The sequence below is a fragment of the Scyliorhinus canicula genome, chromosome 14 (genome assembly GCF_902713615.1).
Source record: "Scyliorhinus canicula chromosome 14, sScyCan1.1, whole genome shotgun sequence".
NCBI classification, from domain to species: Eukaryota; Metazoa; Chordata; class Chondrichthyes; order Carcharhiniformes; family Scyliorhinidae; genus Scyliorhinus; species Scyliorhinus canicula.
The window spans coordinates 27658248-27673153 of record NC_052159.1 but is presented as its reverse complement, the minus strand read 5'-3'; the positions used below and the strand labels follow the sequence as shown (position 1 = coordinate 27673153).

The 14906-nt window shown below is 49.8% G+C and overlaps 1 protein-coding gene across 16 annotated transcripts in view; it reads left to right on the top strand.

Annotated features, from left to right (window-relative positions):
- tsga10 (testis specific, 10) overlaps positions 1-14906 on the top strand; it is a 243823-nt gene that overhangs the window by 60147 nt on the left and 168770 nt on the right. For 9 of the 16 annotated variants that reach the window (XM_038818645.1, XM_038818643.1, XM_038818644.1 and 6 more), the window contains 2 exons: positions 8903-8968; positions 9314-9446. The exons of 2 other annotated variants lie outside the window; for them this stretch is intronic. Coding sequence is in view for 7 of the 14 variants with exons in the window: in XM_038818638.1 (XP_038674566.1) it covers positions 8903-8968; positions 9314-9446 (199 nt within the window). In the remaining 7 variants the exon portion in view is untranslated. Of the gene's footprint in view, positions 1-6960; positions 7021-7213; positions 7268-8776; positions 8859-8902; positions 8969-9313; positions 9447-14906 lie in introns of those variants that run through there. 5 more of the 16 variants (XM_038818641.1, XM_038818652.1, XM_038818649.1 and 2 more) reach the window with 5 other exon arrangements.

Here is a 14906-nt window from a genome sequence, read left to right as displayed (position 1 = left end):
CCTTCGGCTCTCTGACTGCACGATGGCGAATTGTGCTGGAGTGGCGGTCGGCATTGCCACCTGGTGTAGCGGCTTGGTTGGGTGACCTGTATGACTTCCTGCAATTAGAGAAGCTAAAGTATGAGGTAAGGGGCTAAGCAGGGGAGTTTGAGAAAAGGGGGGGGGGGATGTTTGTGACAGTGTTTGAGGGTCTGTTCGTCATGGACTGATAAGGGGTGTCGACACCCAACTAGACGAGACAAAGGAAAAGTGGGAGGAAGACTTGGAGTTCGAAATAGGGTGGGGACTCTGGAGCAAAGCACTGTGCAAGGTCAACTCCACCTCCACATGCGCAAGGCTTAACATAATGCAGCTAAAAGTGGTACATAGAGCCCACTTGACCAGAACCCGAATGAGCAGGTACTTCCCAGAGGTGACAGATGTGAACAGTGCCAAGGAAGCTTGTCCAGCCACGTCCACATGTTCTGGTCTTGCCCCAGACTTGCTGGGTACTGGCCAGCCTTTTTCAAGACAATGTCCAAAGTGGTAGGGATGAGGGTGGAGCCATGCACAAGATTGGCAGTCCTAGAGTTATCCGAAAGGCCACGCCCTTGCCTTTGCCTTCCTGATTGCCTGTCGGAGAATCCTGCTCGGCTGGCGGTCAGCTGTGCCACCTAAAACTGCAAACTGGCTATCCTACCTGTCGACATGAGGGAGGGGAGGGCAGGGGCAACAGCAATGGGGGGTGAAAAGAGAGGGGAAAACCGGCGGGGAACGATACACAATGGACCACAACGGACGCTGCGAGGAAAGGACAAAAGAACAAAAAGAATAAACTGATAAATTTGTGTAAATAGTTAAAACCGATCTCGATATAAATAACTCGAATGATACTCCCCGAGTACTCTCTTGCGCAATCTGTTCGTATTTATATTTGTTATGTATACCAAAAAACCCAATAAAAACATTTTTAAAAAATGATTGATCTGGTGTGATAATCTTCAACTCCCACTTTCCCGCCTTAACCCCATAACCCTTGATGCCATTACTGATTAAAAATCTGTCTATCTCAACTTCAAACACGACCTCTAAAGCCCTTTTTGAGGTAAAGAATTGCACAGATTCTCTACACGGAGAAGAAATTCCTCTTCATCTCTGTCTTCAATGGGCAACCCTTTACTCTGGGATTATGCCCAAGACTCTCCCGCAAGGGGAAGCAAAGTCTCGGCATCTAACCTGACAACTCCTTAAGAATCTTAAGGGCAGCACGGTAGCATGGTGGTTAGCATAAATGCTTCACAGCTCCAGGGTCCCAGGTTCGATTCCCGGCTGGGTCACTGTCTGTGCGGAGTCTGCACGTCCTCCCCGTGTGTGCGTGGGTTTCCTCCGGGTGCTCCGGTTTCCTCCCACAGTCCAAAGATGTGCGGGTTAGGTGGATTGGCCATGCTAAATTGCCCGTAGTGTCCTAAAAAAAAAAGTAAGGTTAGGGGGGGGGGGGGGGGGTTGTTGGGTTACGGGTATAGGGTGGATACGTGGGTTTGAGTAGGGTGATCATTGCTCGGCACAACATCGAGGGCCGAAGGGCCTGTTCTGTGCTGTACTGTTCTATGTTCTAATCCTCTATGCCTCAATAAGGTCACCTCTCATTCTTCTGAACTGATATGAGTACAGGCTGAACCTACCGAACGTCTCAAAAGAAAATCCCTCCATAACCCAGATAAATGTTGTGGACGTTTTCTGTACTGCCTCCAATGCCAGTATATTTTTCCTGGACTACGGTGTGTAATTATGCAACAAAATGTAATAAGCTATTGTTTAGAGGTTTATAAGTACTTGTAAAAAAAATTGTAAAGCTTTTGTAAATAAACCTTCATTATAGCAAAGCGTGCTTATTTCCAAGAGTGAGGTGTTCTGAAAGTCAAATTTACCACAACGTTGAGAGTGAGGTTGAAAAATTCAACTCCTGTCGGACCACAGAGTGTTGCATATGCATAGACCGGGGCAAGATTTTCCAGCTGTTCACACTGACGGGTTCTTCTGGTCCTGCTTGTGGTGCAACCCTGGCGCGGGTTTCCTGGCGGTGTGAGGCGGATTCAGTGGGAAATCCCATTGAAAACGATGGGGCCAGAAGATCCTGCAGCCAGCCAGTGGTGAACCATTTCCCGCTGCCGAGAAACACGCGGCGAGGAGTCCAGAGAATCTTACCCCTGCAATTTACATTCTTGGGCCCAGCAAGCTGTGCAGGTAAGAAACTGATGCAGAAAGATCCTGGTCAGACGACCAGAAGTACAGTGTCATAGAGCTAAAGTATTCCTGGTAGGGACCAGCAGAAGTCCCAAAAGAAGAGTCTCAAAGGGAGGACAGGAAAAGGCCTCAAACAGGAGGAGGGTTGCTGGGAACAGACATTAAGTGAAAAAGGTAGCCAAAAATTGGTGACTCCGTACGCCGGACATTTGGGGCAAACATACCCCTTTGGAGCAGTAGTGTTCTGCTCTGTGCGGCTAAAGATATGAAGTTGTGCTGTGAGTTGGTGCTTGAAAGCATGCTTGGGAAACTAAGGGAATGGAATTGCAGGTAATGACCCTGTGGGGTGGGTTGTTTTTGACGCCACAACAGTTGGAGTGACTTTTGGAGAGAATTCTAAGGTGAGATCTCTGAAGGTGAAGATTAGTTTTTCTTGTGAGAGAGCTGGGCCAGCATTCTCCGAATATGGGGCTTTTTTCAAAAAGCTTGGAGTGATTCTCCGATTTCGAGACGGAAAGCAGGGCCCCAGTGTGTGCCCCGCAGCTCCTGCTGCCGATACGGGGCCCTGCACTTCCGGCCGCAAGTCTGCGCATTTACGTGGCGGCCGTTTTTGGGCCGGCCCCCGCGCACCATGGCGGAGCCACACAGCGGGCTGGCACGGAAGAAGATGAGCCCCTAACTCCCGATCGCAGGCTTGGCCGTCACGGAGCCCCTCCGTCCCCCCCACCAGGATGGCCACCATGGCCACGACCCCGAGCTCCCGCCATGTGGAACCACGCCGGCAGAACTCGACGGACACGTGGCCTGTTGATCGTGACGAATCGCCGCAGGGGCCTCCTTCAACGACCCACGGCCGGTGCCGTGGCGACTGTGCGCTTGGCTGGCAGCGATTCTCCGGTCCGTGGGGAGTCGCATCCCGCCGTCGGAGCCAATTGCGGATCTGAGACCCCGTTCTCCGCCCCCGCGCCATGCATGATTATGGTGCGGAGGGTCGGAGAATTCCGGCCATGGAGTTTCAGTGAGATTGTTTGACTCTGTTAATTAACTCCGGAATGGGTTGTTGAGAAATATCTGGGACGGGATTCTCCGCCGGCGTGATTATCCGTTTTGCCGGTGCTGCCCCACAATGGGAAACCCCATTGACCGGCTGGCGTAATGGAGAATTCCGCCAGCGGGTCAGGGTAGAAATTTGGCACGACGGAGAATCCAGCCCATGGTCTCTGTTTTAGCCGCATTTGGCATTTATTGTGCTTAAGTGGTGGGTTTGATCCATAGTTTGCCTCTTAATTGATAACGTATCTCATATTAATGCTGAACATTAGTGAACAAGATATAAAGACTGTAAGATAAGTATTTTTGTTGAACATCTGTGGAATCATGTGGCTTTATTCACCTGAGCAAGTGTATTGAATCACAAACTTTGGGTGCACTTCAACAGAGAAATTTCAAAGTCTGGTTTTGGGCGCATGCGACAGGGTGTTTCCCGATGGCCACAGTGGCAAGATTGCGGCTTGCATTCAACAACATTTTGAACACCACTTACATGTTGAACACCACTTAGAGGAAGTACTGAGGGTGGCAAGGGCGCAAAATATGGTCTGGGTGGGGGATTTCAATGTCCATCACCAAGTGCGGCTCAGTAGTACCACCACAGACTGAGCTGACTGCGCCTTAAAGAACATAACTGCTAGACTGGCACTGCAGCAGGTGGTGAGGGAACCAACAAGAGGGAAAAACATAGTCGATCTCATCCTCACCAATTTGCCTGCTGCAGATGCATCTGTCCATGACGGTATCGGTAGAAGTGACCACTGCACAGTCCCTGTGGAGACAAAATCCCATCTTCACATTGAATATATCCTCTATCGTGTTGTGTTGCACTACCATCAAACAGATCTAGCAACTCGAGACTGGGCATTCAAGAGGCGCTGTCGGCCATCAGCAGCAGCAGAAATGTATTCAACCACAATCTGTAACCTTATGGCCCGGCATATCCCCCCTACCATTACCATCAAGCCAGGGGATCAGCCTTCAATCAATGAAGAGTGCAGGCGAGCATGCCAGGAGCAACATCAGGCATATTGAAAAATGAGGTATCGACCTGTTGAAGCTACAACACAGGACTACCTGTGTACCAAACATCATAAACAGCAAATAATAGACAGAGCTAAGCAATTCCACAATGAACGCATCTGATCCAAGCTCTGTAGTCCTGCCATATGCAGCCGTGAATGGTGGTGAACAATTAAACAACTCACTGCAGGAGGAAGAGGCTCCACAAATATCCCTATCCTCCATGATGGAGGAGCCCTACACACATGTGCAAAAGACAACACTGAGTTATTCGCAACAGCCTTCAGCCAGAAGTGCCGAGTGGATGATCCATCTCTGACTCATCCGGAGATCACCGGCATCACAGATGTCAGTTTTCAACCAATACGATTCACCCCATGTGATATCAAGAAACGGCTGAAGGCCCTGGACACTGCAAAGGGTATGGCCCCTGACAATATCCCAGCAATAGTACTGAAGACTTGTGCTCCAGAATTTGCCACGTCCCTAGCCAAGCTGTTCCAGTACAGCTGCAACACTGACATCTACCTGGCAAAGTGGAAAATTACCCAGGTGCATCCTGTACACAAGAAACAGGACAACTCCAACCCAGCCAATTACTGCCCTATCAGTCTACTCTCCATCAGCTAAGTGATGGAAGGAGTCATCAACCGTGCTATCAAGCAGCACTTACTCGGCAATAACCTGCTCACGGACGCTTAGTTTGGGTTTTGCCAGGGTCACTCAGCTTCCACAAACATTCAAAACCTCCACCACTGACAAACAGTGACAGCCATGTGTGCCATCTACAAGTTGCACTGAAGCAACTCACCAAGGTTCCTCAGACAACATCTTCCAAACCCTCGACCACTTATACACCTCAAGGACTGCACCGGTTCAAGAAGACAACTCACCACCACTTTGTGAAGAGCAACTAGGGATGAGCAATCAATGCTGGCTCAACCAGCGATGTCCACATCCTGTAAATGAAGTTATTTTAAAAAACCTGCAGGAGAAGATAGCCCATAATAAATGGGAAAGGGCCAAGAAGGTTGCAGTCCCTGAAATTCAAGTCCTCGCCCTCTATGAAGAATGGGCCCTGAAAATCACGTGATTGCCCGAGGGAAGAACAGTCATGGACAGGGAGGTTGGCCTGGGCGAGAGAGGTTAGGATCTACTGCCTCTTCACCCGTATCAAGTGAGTAGTCCATGTGAGACAAAATGATCCTTCCCACTTACTGATCACATGTCCATGCACAGGGTCTCCATATGATGAAGCTGAACGATTGCGAGTCATTCCCCTCTTTCCGCTATCACCCAAGAGACCACCATAGAGGAGAGCTCCGAAGAGGCCTCGCAGCTATCACTAGAACCTTCCATCACACCTTGGTGAGCGACATTAGTGGACAGGCTTCTAGGACACAAACTGGTGAGCACCACGTGGCTGCTGATGTACATCAGGTGGAGGAGGCAGAAACATCCAAGGGAGGCAGAAGTTAGATGTCTGCTGGATCCCATGACACAAATGGGTCCCAGCCTGATGCCGAGCCTCGGGTCAAAGTTCTTTCAGAACTGATGTCGATGATGGGACACAGCCGTGAGATCAGGAAAAGAAGGCAATGATTGCAAGGCTACTTGGAGGAGTCCCAAAGGCTGGAGGCACAGGAGATGGTGCAACAATGCGTGGTGCAGAGGCCAACAGCGCAAGGTGGCAATTGCAGTGGAAAACCTGAAGCATGAAGCCTGTGCTTTGGCGGTGAACAAGGCATGGCTCAGTCTGTGATGACCATAGCTGAGGTCCTCTCCATCTTTTCCCAGTCATTTTGGGACATGTCCCAGACGCAGATGAACATTGCGGAGGCACTGCAGAACGTGGCGAGTCACGGAGGATCATCACTGAGGGCGTTGACACCATGGTGCAGACAATAGGAAGCCTCCAGGACTGGCAGCGCCAGGGGACTCAGGCCTCTGGAGCTCACTCCATTCACTCCTCCCATGTAGTGTTCCCCCCCCCCCCCCCTCTGGCCCTATAGGCACTGTCAGGGAGGGGGAAGCGCTGGAGCACTGCCACCAAGGAGCAGTCTCCAATTCTTCCGAATCCCCACTCCTGACACCGGCATATCTCGCCTGCAGCGGGTAGAACTGGGGCCACGGTGACACCAGTAGGTTGGCTTCCAGAAGACATCCGCCAAGGGCATCAAAATGCCACAGGGCTCAGAAAACACCATTCTCCTTCCATCTCTGCTGTTCATCTGGGGACACAGCCAGATGTAGCATTAGACCACAGAAGATCAAGATGAGGAGCACTGAGCGGGCACTGGTGAGGTCACTATCTGTCGCTAGGGGAAATAGAAATCTGTCACCATAAAATGTTCATTATTAAAACATGTCACATCTGATGCATGTTAAACCTCCTGTCATGTTAATCTTCACAACGGGCCTGGCCGCACCCCCACCTCGGCACAGTGATCAAAGTTCTAAAGCCCCCAATGCCGACCCCTTTCAGAGGATGGGTGTGAACGTGCTGTCAGCAGAAAAACAGGAGTCAGATCTCTGCAGAAACTGAGGAGCACCAGAGCTTTCCTCACGACAAATAACCATCACTCGTGACTACATACGACTGAACCTAACCCAACGTCACTCAGTTCTCTCACCTTCAGTCTCCTTGGAGTTCCAAAGCTTTCTCTGATCGTAGATTGAATGGCTAGAGGAGCAGAGGAGGGCGAATGCAAGATGTTATCTGTGGTCAGTCATCTTTTGTGTGTGTTCTGGTTGTTAAGAAGAATGAAAAGAGGAAGCATACTCCATTTGCAGTGAGATGTAGTTAAACCAGATGACAGCATTCACACCATAATGGGGCTGATGACAAGTGCATGAGCAACCAATTGCATATCACATTGAGTTTTTTAGTAGGTGCTTGTGGTCAGCTGTGAACGGAGTTGTATTTATGGGTCAAGATTGAGGTGCAACATTAGCATTCTGGATATTAGTGGTGAGTTCTTGAAGCCCTTCATCACAAAGGGAAGATGGCAAAAATATTTTCTACATATTTTCTACAAACTCCTATGATTAAACGTCAGAATACTGGTGGCACCTTCTACCAGCGCCAACTTCTTTAATTGTGCCTGTGGTCTGTGAAGTTCAACCATCTCGCTTATGTTCCAAAACATTCTTCCCTTCTCAAAGGAATTTATTTTGTGCATCAATTCGTAAACTTCAGAAAATTTGGGATTTCAGTGGCCTGCACTGGATTTCAGGCATTTCAGACCTGGTCCTGATACTCTGAGTGAAACATTTTCTGTTGTTATTTAGTTCCTTAAATGTGTTGAAGGCATTTAAATCCTTACAACATCATGCAATTTGCCACCAAGGTGGTGAATTCCCAATCCGAATATTTAAATTAAGTTGATCCCTGAAAATGTGTTTGGGATGAAGTTCTGCGCAACACACTTGTGGCAATGCCGCTGTAAAGGAAAATCTTTTACCTTGTTGGTTTCTCTTGCCTTGGTCAATTGGTTTTTTTGATTTGGCATGTCATTTTATACTGCAAAGAATGTTCTCTGTAGTAAAGTTGAAAAGCTCTCTGCTTCTACAAGGTACGGTACAATATGGTAATGAAGTAGTTTTTTTTCAAAGTCCGATCAGCCATGATCTTTATTGAAGGGTGGAGCAGGCTTGAGGGGCCGAGTGGCCTACTCCTGCTCCTAGTTGAGGCATTGTGTTGCAATATAGGAAATATGGCAGCCAATTTATACACAGCAAGATCCCACTAATAACAATGTTATAATGACCAGATTATCTATTCTTGCACTGTTGGTTTGAGAATTAAGGATAAATCCATGGCTTTTCTTTCAACTTATGCCTAACTTTGCATCTGAAAGACAGCACCTCCAACGGTGCAGCACTCTCTCAAGTAAACTTGAGTATCTGTTTAGACTTTTGTGCTCAAGCCCTTGATGTGGGGCTTGAACCCACCACCTCAGAGACCAGGTGGCATATCATAAAATTATTTGTGCAGTGTCATATTATTTCCACAGTAAGAAGTCTTACAACACCAGGTTAAAGTCCAACAGGTTTGTTTCAAACACGAGCTTTCGGAGCACGGCTCCTTCTTCAGGTGAATGGAAAGGCTTGTTCCAGAAATGCCTTTCCATTCACCTGAAGAAGGAGCCGTGCTCCGAAAGCTCGTGTTTGAAACAAACCTGTTGGACTTTAACCTGGTGTTGTAAGACTTCTTACTGTGCTCACCCCAGTCCAACGCCGGCATCTCCACATCATATTATTTCCAAGAAGGGACTTTTAAGTTAATTGATTAATTTATTTCTTATATAATCACTACAAATACCCAAGTTGGAGCTCTGCAACAAGTTCATTTTTATATGGCTGTGCATGCCTTAAATGGTAATGAAAGGTTACATGATTATATGTTTACCTCATAATGCAGGTGGCATGCATCATAAGTGACTGTTGTATATATTTCATGGTATGTAACCTTTGATATGCGTAACTTGCATTACGATGCAGGCATCGTTTACTTGAAATACATGGAACAAATGTGATCATTTTACAGCCAATTTTAGATGGTACTGTATTGTTGAAGTATAATAATTGAATATCTTTATATTAGATTGAAATTGAAAAGCAAGAGAGGGACATTGTTGTGTTGGAGCAAGCCATCGTAAGACTGAGATCAGTAAGTGGTGCTATATAATTTTGAAGGCTCAAAACTGACTTAGTGTGATTGGTGTAACTTTAATAAGTGTCACTAAGCTTGCTCAGGGTTTTATTCAGACTAGATTTCTACTAGCTTGACTTGGATGTTTGTACAAAAAAAATTCATTTTCAAGAAATCTATGTTATATCAGACAAGAAGAATAGTGCCAAGTTTGTATGCTATTGAAGCAGGTTGCAAGTTTGCATCCAATTTGGCTTGAGTTTAGTCTGTTGGAATTGGACTAGGGTTCGAAACATTTTAAAAATAATTTGTGCATATTTTATTCCAATCACCTCTTAAAAGTTGCTTCTTCCCCATCTCCAGGATACAGCAAAATCAAAACAGCAACTTGATGAAATTAGAGCAGAATTACAGGCGAAGACTGGAGGGGGCAATGGGGAGTTAATTAACTTTGAGAAGCACCAACAATATAAAGCTGAGAAGCTACTTGATACAGGTTGGCTGTTATTCGGAAAGAATGATTTTAATGTGTAAAAATTTACAAAGGTATTTGTGTATTGAAGTGTTAAATCACATTGTTACTCCACATATGGAGATTCTACTTTGCTTAATCAGTATATCCTGAAATAATATGGAGGTGTACAGGCCAAGAATTTGAGTTCTAATGCTTGAATTAGCCACTTTCAGCCATATGATGAAGGATGGGGGACCTACCATGCCTGAGAAAGTTAGTCCAGGCTAACATTCTTCAAATCCAGTACCTTGTGCTGGAAAATATGTGCAGGTTGTCATCAGATGACAGCATAATCAGACATTTGAATCTTCATAGTCAGGTAGCTTGCCTTACTTACTGTCCAGGGACAATGATCCATAGAGCAAGGATTGCTTGTGTCCTTGGTTCCATGCAGATTAGTTTTTCAGGAGAGAGGGGTAAATAGAGCGATAAATAAAAGATCATTTTAAAATCACACAATGTATGATCAAATGATGGGTCTGTGTGAGAGGGAAGTGTTTAATAATTCTGCTAATAAAGTGTTTGCAATATTCTAATGATTAACTTAATTTTTAATCTTCGCCAGGGCTGTATTCCAAAACTAGCAATACCATCTCAGATTTGTGATGGATTTTCAAGCTTTATTACCCCAAATGGCATCTTTCTTATTGTTTAATTTAAAGTAACCAGTTTGTACAATATTAATGCACCACAGTGCTAGGTGCCATGGGCGGGGGCTGCCAGGCTAGCTGGACGAGCTAGTTTACGGAAGCGCAGTTTGGGGGGGGGGGGGGGGGGGGGGGGGGGGTGGTGAGCAGGTGGTTAGAGGGTTGATGGGGATTGAGATTGTTTTGTGGGGGGAGGGGGGACAAGGGAGCGGCTTTTGAAATATGGTATGAGGGTAGGTCAATGATGGTGGACATCTGAGGGCAGGCCTGATGGGGTGCGGGGCGCAGGCCAGAGGCTGGCTAGGGAGGGGCTATGGTTGATTGGGGGGTGGGGCTGGGGCGGATAGTTGATCTGGGGGAGAGAGGAGAGAGAGAAAGAGTCCCCCGACCAGGTTGATCACATGGAATGTGAGAAGGTTGAATGGGCCGGTCAAGAGGGCTCGTGTGTTTGCGCAACTGAGGAGCTTAAAGGCGGATGTGGCATTCTTGCAGGAAGATTGGGGATCAAACTAGGCTCAGGAAAGGGTGGGTAGGGCGGGTCATTCATTCAGGATTGGATTTGAAGACTAGTGGGGTGGTGGTCTTAGTATTGAATTGGGAAACATAATGGCAGACTGTGGGGGAGGTTCGCTTTAGCGAGTGGGAAATTGCAGGGGATGCCGGTGGTGTTGGTGAATGTTTATGCCCTGAACTGGGACGATGTAGAGTTTATGAGGTGGGTGCCGGGGAAGATCCGGACCTGGACCCGCACCGATTGGTAATGAGGGGCGGATTTTAACATGGTTCTTGAGCCGAAATTGGATTGGTCGAGTCAGAGGTCGGGGGAGTGATGCACAATCAATGACTACTAAAGCGAGGTTATAGTACAACTGAAGGCTTTAATAAGTTAGATGTTTCCCCCAGCAGCTCAGGTACAGAAAGGAAGCTGCTGGGGCGGCACGGGCTCTTATACCCCGCCTTGCAGGGCGGAGCTACTATACAGGCTCGACCAATAGAAAACATACATTATCTACCAATGGTGTTCCAGCATTACTAGGTACAGTAATACCTCTACACAGACTACCGCATTCACCCCCTGTTAAAAAAAGAGTCCGGTGGGGGTGGTGGCTTGGTATTACAACATGGTAACGTAGTAGAAGTTAGGGTTATGGAGGTACCGTAATGCCTCCGTACAGTGTTTTGCCTTATTATCGTAACTATTTACAATTTTACGTAACTATATACACGTTAAAATGAAGCAATCAGTCGATCGGGGGCCCTGGTCGTCCTCTGTGATGGTCGAGGCTTCGGTGGTGACGCCGGTGGAGGTTCGGGCATCTGTGACTCCGGGAGCGTGGTTTCGATCTCTGTGGCAGTTCAACACCCCGAAACGGCGCTGGTGGGGGAGCTGATTGACCTGGGAAGGGAGCGTCTGCGGGGTGTGTCGGTGGCCGGGGGGGCCCAGACGGGGCCGGTGGAAGGGGGCAGCTGTAAGGTGCACCGGTGGGATGGTGGGTGGGACGGGTGGCGGGGGTGTGCGCGGGGATCCGGCGGGCGCCAGGTCTCGTAGGGAGACCGTGTCTTGTCGGCCGTCTGGGTACGCCACGTAGGCGTACTGGGGGTTAGCATGGAGAAGATGGACCAACGGGTCCGACTTGTGTGCCCGCACGTGTTTTCGGAGAAGGATGGGTCCGGGGGCTGCCAGCTAGGTCGGGAGCGAGGTCCCAGTGGAGGACTTCCTGGGGAAAACAAGGAGGCGTTCGTGAGGTGTTTGGCTGGTCGTGGTGCCGAGCAGGGACCGGATGGAGTGGAGGGCATCCGGGAGGACTTCCTGCCAGCGGGAGACTGGGAGATTTCTGGACTGTAGGGCCAGTTGGACGATCTTCCAGTCCGTTCCGTTCTCCCTCTCTACCTCTCCATTACCCCGGGGGTTGTAACTGGTCGTCCTGCTCGAGGCAGTGCCCTTGCTGAGCAGGAATTGACGCAGTTCGTCGCTCATAAGGAGGACCCCCTATCACTATATGTAAGCAGGGAACCCAAACAATGTAAAGATGCTATGGAGGGCTTTGATGACAGTGGTTGCGGTCATGTCGGGGCAGGGGATGGCGAATGGGAATCGGGAGTACTCGTCAATCACGTTCAGCAAGTACGTGTTGCGGTCAGTGGAGGGGAGGGGACCTTTGAAGTCCAGGCTGAGGCGTTCAAAAGGATGAGAAGCCTTTATCAGGTGCGCTTTCTCTGGCCGGTAGAAGTGCGGCTTGCACTCCGCGCAGATTTGGCAATTCCTGGTGGCTGTCCCGACCTCCTCGATGGAGTAGGGCAGGTTGCAGGTCTTGACAAAATGGAAGAAGCGAGTGACCACCGGGTGGCAGAGGTCCTTGTGGAGGGCTTGGAGGCAGTCCACTTGTGCGTTGGCACATCTGCCGCAGTACAGGGCATCAGGAGGCTTGTTTAGCTTCCCGGGACAATACAAGATCTTGTAGTTATCGGTGGAGAGTTCGATCCTCCACCGCAAGATCTTATCGTTTTTTTATCTTGTCCCGCTGTGCATTATCAAACACAAAGGCGACCGACCGTTGGTCAGTGAGGAGAGTGAATCTCCTGCCGGCCAGGTAATGCCTCCAATGTCGCACAGCTTCTACTATGGCCTGGACCTCCTTTTCGACTGAGGAGTGGCGGATTTCGGAAGCATGGAGTGTACCCATGAAGAAGGCCACGGGTCTGCCCGCTTGGTTGAGGGTGGCCGCCAGAGCTACGTTGGACGCGTCGCTCTCGACCTGGAAGGGGAGGGACTCGTCGATGGCGTGCATCGTGGACTTTGCAATATCCACTTTGATGCGGCTGAAGGCCTGGCGGGCCTCTATCAACAGGGGAAAGACTGGATTGGATCAGAGGACGGGCCTTGTCTGCATAGTTGGGGACCCACTGGGCGTGGTAAGAAAAAAACCTAGGCAGCGCTTCAGGGCCTTGGAGCAGTGAGGGAGGGGAAACTCCATAAGGGGGCGCATGCGTTCAGGGTCGGGGCCTATCACTCCATTTCGCACTACGTAGCCGAGGATGGCTCGGCGGTCTGTGCTACAGACTCATTTATCCTTGTTATACGTAAGGTTAAGGATTTTCGCGGTCTGGAGGAATTTTCGGAGGTTGGTGTCGTGGTCCTGCTGGTCGTGGCCGCAGATGGTGACATTATTGAGATACGGGAGTGTTGCCCGTAAACCGTATCAGTCAACCATTCGGTCCATCTCGCTGGAAGACCGAGACCCCGTTAGTGACACCGAAAGGAACCCTAAAAAAGTGGTAGAGCCGCCCATCTGCCTCAAAGGCAGTATACTTGGGGTCACTCGTGCGGATGGGGAGCTGGTGGTAGGCGGACTTAAAGTCCACCGTGGAGAAGACCTTGTATTGCGCGATCCTGTTTACCAGGTCGGATATGCGGGGGAAGAGGGTACGCGTCCAGCTGCGTAAACCTGTTGATGGTCTGACTGTAGTCGATGACCATCCTATTCTTCTCCCCGGTCTTTACCACCACTACTTGTGCTCTCCAGGGACTGTTGCTGGCTTCAATGACTCCTTCCCTCAGTAGCCGTTGGACCTCTGACCTAATAAAGATCCGGTCCTGGACACTGTACCGTCTGCTCCTGGTGGCGACGGGTTTGCAATCCGGGGTGAGGTTCGCAAACAGGGAAGGCGGATTGACCTTGAGGGTCGCGAGGCTGCAGACAGTGAGAGAGGGTATAGGGCCGTCGAATTTGAAAGTTAGACTTTGGAGGCTGCACTGGAAGTCTAACCCTAGGAGTGTGGCTGCGCAGAGGTGGGGAAGGACGTAGAGCCGGTAATTTTTGAACTCCCTTCCCTGGACTGTGAGATTTGCTACACACAACCCCATTATCTCTACTGAGTGGGAACCGGAGGCCAGAGAGATTTTTTGATTAACAGGGTGGACGGGGAGAGAACAGCGCCTTACCGTGTCGGAGTGTATGAAGCTCTCCGTGCTCCCAGAGTCGATTAAGCAGGACGTCTCGTGTCCGTTGATTAGCACCGTTGTAGCAGTTGAGAGTGTTCGAGGCCGAGACTGGTCCAGGGTCACCGAGGCTTATCGTGGCAGCAGCTGGGTGTTCCCGTCGGGCAATGTGTGGTCATCTGCACTGAGGTCCTGGGAGTCCATCCAAGATGGCGGCGCCCACTGGTCGCACATGGCTGTGGGTGCACAAAATGGCGGCACCATCCATCGCACACGCGTCCGCAGAACAAGATGGCGGCGCCCGGAGACAACACATAGCCTTGGAGGAGGAAGATGGCAGCGTTCGCTGGCCGCACGGGGCCCGTGGAGAGGGTTGTAGTGGTGGTCCGCATTCATTTCCGGAGACCGCAGCGACTGCCCGGGCCTGGCATACCGCCACGAAATAGCCCTTTTTGCCGCACCCTTTGCAGGTGGATGAACGGACTGGACAGCGCTGTCGTGGGTGTTTGGCCAGCCCGCAAAAATAGCAGCGGGGCCCCCCGGAGTTGCTGGGCCGTCTTGCAGTGCAAGCTTGTGGGGGAGTGTGTGGCATTGTATCGGAGTCGGCTGCAGAGGGATTCCACGCTGCCCAGGGGGCTGTTGTGCGGTCGGGGGCGTAGGCGCGGGCGTTTCGGGAGGCCACATCCAGGGAGCCGGCAAGGGCCCGTGCCTCCTTGAGGCCTCGAGTTTCTTTCTCCAGCAAACGCTGGCGGATTTAAGAGGACAGCATACCCGCAACGAAAGCGTCACGAATCAACAGTTCAGTGTGGTCGTTTGCTGAAACTTGCGAGCAGCTGCAGTTTCTCCCCAACATTG